Source organism: Malaclemys terrapin, chromosome 10, assembly GCF_027887155.1.
Source record: "Malaclemys terrapin pileata isolate rMalTer1 chromosome 10, rMalTer1.hap1, whole genome shotgun sequence".
NCBI classification, from domain to species: Eukaryota; Metazoa; Chordata; order Testudines; family Emydidae; genus Malaclemys; species Malaclemys terrapin.
This window is the reverse complement of record NC_071514.1, coordinates 74,508,061-74,511,614: the sequence shown is the minus strand read 5'-3', so window position 1 is coordinate 74,511,614 and position 3,554 is coordinate 74,508,061. Positions and strand designations below refer to the sequence as shown.

At 41.5% G+C, this 3,554-nt stretch overlaps 1 protein-coding gene across 4 annotated transcripts in view; it reads left to right on the top strand.

Moving 5' to 3' along the window:
• The window catches only part of PDGFA (platelet derived growth factor subunit A), a 35,253-nt gene that overhangs the window by 531 nt on the left and 31,168 nt on the right, over positions 1-3,554 (top strand). For all 4 annotated transcript variants that reach the window (XR_008446396.1, XR_008446395.1, XM_054041071.1 and 1 more), the window contains exon 2: positions 1,585-1,681. Coding sequence is in view for 2 of the 4 variants with exons in the window: in XM_054041071.1 (XP_053897046.1) it covers positions 1,585-1,681 (97 nt within the window). In the remaining 2 variants the exon portion in view is untranslated. The remainder of the gene's footprint in view (positions 1-1,584; positions 1,682-3,554) is intronic.

The following is a 3,554-nucleotide window of genomic DNA, read 5'->3' as shown; positions in this document are numbered from 1 at the left end:
GTAGGTGAGACTGGCTTTTTGCATTGTTAATGCCTAGTGCTCATCCGCGGCGGGGGGTTGGAAAGAGTGTTTAGAAGGTCGTTTGGGAGGGGGGGGAAAGCGCCTCTTTTAACCTGGGAGATCGTTTGTTAGTGTCCTCCAGGGCATCTCTCAGTCTTGCTGCCGGTGGAAGCGATTCACCACTGTTGCTAGAATTTTGCAAAGGCAAAAACAAGTTGCCATGTAGCGTGCAAATGGGTGAACAGAATGACCGTGCATTTTGCTCCAGGGCTGTTTGTTGGCTGCATGCTTTTGGGGGAAAAATAAAGACATGCCCTCCCCTGATACAGTTTTCTACACCCATCGGAACGCCAACAGCCTTGGGATTATTTGCAAAGAAATCCGTGCTCGGACCTGTTGTTGCATGGCAAGGAGAAGGGATTATAGCGCAGTTTCCTGCTAACGAGAAACTAGAATGAAACCGCTAATAAAACGACCGAGGAGCAGTTACTATATTGGGTTCATATACACACGATCTGTGTTTAAGACCGAAATCATTTAAAACCTCCTCTCCCCTCTTCAGAGCTGAAGTTGTTCTTATGCGGCCAAAAATGTAAAAATAATTTTTCCTGTACCTATTTATTTGGAGTCCAACCAGGGAAAAGTGGGTTCTAGTCTGACCTAAACCTATTTGTATATTCCTACTGTGTGGTCAGTAGATTCCTATGGAGCGAGATCTAAGAGAAACATGATTTTCTATCTCTCTGGGGATTATTACAGGTGGCCATTTGTAGGGAAAGATTTGAGGGAATTTGTAGGACAATTGAAACCCCACTTTGCCTCTCGCTAGCGGCACGAGGCACATGCTCACCCCCAAAGCATCGTGCCTGGGGGGTTATTATTATTATTGTAAGTTTCATTTTCGTTTATACCTACAGCGTGGGTACTTGTAGGCTCGCCTTCGGTCTAGGATACATGATTTCTCTCTGCTTCCCGACAGACGTTAGAGAAAGGTGCTGACGCCCTGGGTTGGGGCGAGCTTATAAACAGCTTGAAAACTTTGTTTTATCCCCTTCCTGTAAGTTTCTGAGAGATTTAAGGATCTCTCCACCTGGCAGAAACTTTAAACCAGATCAAAGATGAAAGTGTTAAACAATTGCTCAGGGGTTTGGGTTTCAGAGTCGTGGCGCATTTCAACTTGATCTCTTCTGCTGGTGATAGCTCTATGAAATCATAAACACCTCTAGTCACCCTCTCTCTCCCCCGGCCTATGCACAACCGCGGGGCTATCAAGGGGCGGCGAACGCAAACCAAACACTGTGGAGGGGAGATTTTAAATGTCTAATCGAAACACGTCCAGCAAAACCCTCCAACGCAAGGCGATGCCTAAAATGAGTTACTTGAAAATGTTAAGCAAGGAGCCTGCCTGTTTCATAGAATTTCACGCGCAAAACCCCATTCCACTTGCGTAGTGGGGAGCAGGGTAGAATGAGCTCAGAGCTTTCAGGGGTGTCTGTTGGCACACAGCCTGCAGTGCTGATGTACTCGGAGGTGATCCTGGAGCAGGCGGGGGAAGCAATGATTCGGTGTTTTGTCTGTTTGAAGGAAGCTGAAATCCCCCAGGAGCTAATCGAGAGACTGGCTCACAGCGAAATCCACAGCATCCGCGATTTGCAGCGCCTCCTGGAGATTGATTCCGTAGGTAAATTATTCTCTTTCCTTCCTTCCCTTTTTATTCCACTGTTCAGAGGGGTGGCACCTGGGCCCACAGATCAACACGTGTCTGTTTATGGGGATGGCTTTAAAGAGACGGTTTCTGAATATTCCATTCACTTGTTTCCAGCGCTGGGTGGGCCGACAGACCTAGCCCAAAGATCAGAATCCAAAGCAGGGAAACCAGAGGATGATGAGGACTCAGGCGTTTCTCCTCAATCCCAGCAGGGTTCTTAGAAAAGTCCAAGAACAGTTACCCCAGGCAAGGATCTATTTCCAAAACAGGCTTATTTTGCATTTAAAAATGAAACCATCAAAAAGTGAGCAGACACCAAATAAACTTGGTGCACATATTTCTCGGTATAATATTGATTTGGTGACCTTTGTACTGTCAGACCTCTTTATCAGCAAAAAAGAATTTCCATAATATTTATTGTTGTTATTCCACTGCACCGTTATCTTTAAACTACTGTGTGAGAGTCATTTAAAATATTTGCAACAATATTTATGAATGAAGTAATGTCTCTCCAAGATCTGGGGCTTATTGAAAGGAAAATAAACTGTCCATACTGATTTTAAACAGGAACCTTCCTATGGAGCTTACAGACACTCATTCAGAAGAGAATAGCAGGAGGTTATTTTCTGCACCATTAGGCTTGTGAGACTGTACAATTCACTAATGTTCTACTCTGGAACAAATCATTGCAGTATTGAATCAAATCTCAGAATCATTGCATTATTGAGTCAGAATCGTTACATTTCAGTTGATACACTTAGCTGTTGGTGGTTTCTTCAGTTAGTTTGTGAAAGAATAAAACAAACAGATGCATCCTCCACGAACCAAGGGTAAACCTCTACCTTTCTAAAAGCACAAACAAAAAGTCAATGAGCTGTTGCTTGCATTGGTATCAGAAGATCTCCATTTAAACCATATGCATGCATAGGGATGCATTCTGGTAAAATATAGACTAGGCTCAATCCCCTTCATTCAATGTGGCAACATCTTTTTAAATGTTAACGTAATTGTCTTTTTTTTTTTAAAGTGAAGTAATAGTGAACAGAAATGTACCAGAAACATAGTTTACAGACACGGCTTTCCTTTTTCATGATGCTGAGTGGTAACTGGTGTCCCATTAAACTGAAGTTTCAAATACTCATCTCATTCACCCTGCTTTGCTATAATGGCTTATTACTAATACCTTTAAAAACATTCTTTCTTCAAAAACCCTCTTAGCCAGCTTGATTTTGGATTGGGCTGAAATTTTTAGAGACAGAAGTTCTGCTCTGCTAGTATTTATGTCATTGGGATTAAAGAAGCTTTCACAATAGGGACAAAATAAGGAATCCATATGTCCCCACATAAAATTGTGTGTTATGCCATTCAAGTGCATAAGGACCTAATCCTTATCCCATTGGAGTCAGTGAATATTTTAGCTCCTGTGGGAGATGCCTGAGCACTTGGGAATTTGAACAATTTTTTTTTATTTCCTGTGCCTTTGAGTCAATATTTGGTAGATACAAGACTATATTATTTTAAAATATGTCAGTGAATGGAGCAGATCAGAGGAACTTATTCCAGGCTATAATTACTTACCTAATTGCAAATATCAAGCAGAAACAGTACTGAAAAATTAAGAAGTTAACCATAAGTGTGTTATTTCATTTTGCTGTTTTACTGCAAAGCATCCATCAGAAAGCACCAGAGAAACAGGAAATATAAATATTTTAATATCTGAACATGAAACATTAATATTTAGGGCATGAATTTATAAAAATCCCTATTAAGGATCCAGTCCTGCACCTTTATTTTTACTTATGTGAGTAGTCTTTATCCAAGCATTAAACTCTATTCAGACTAATGG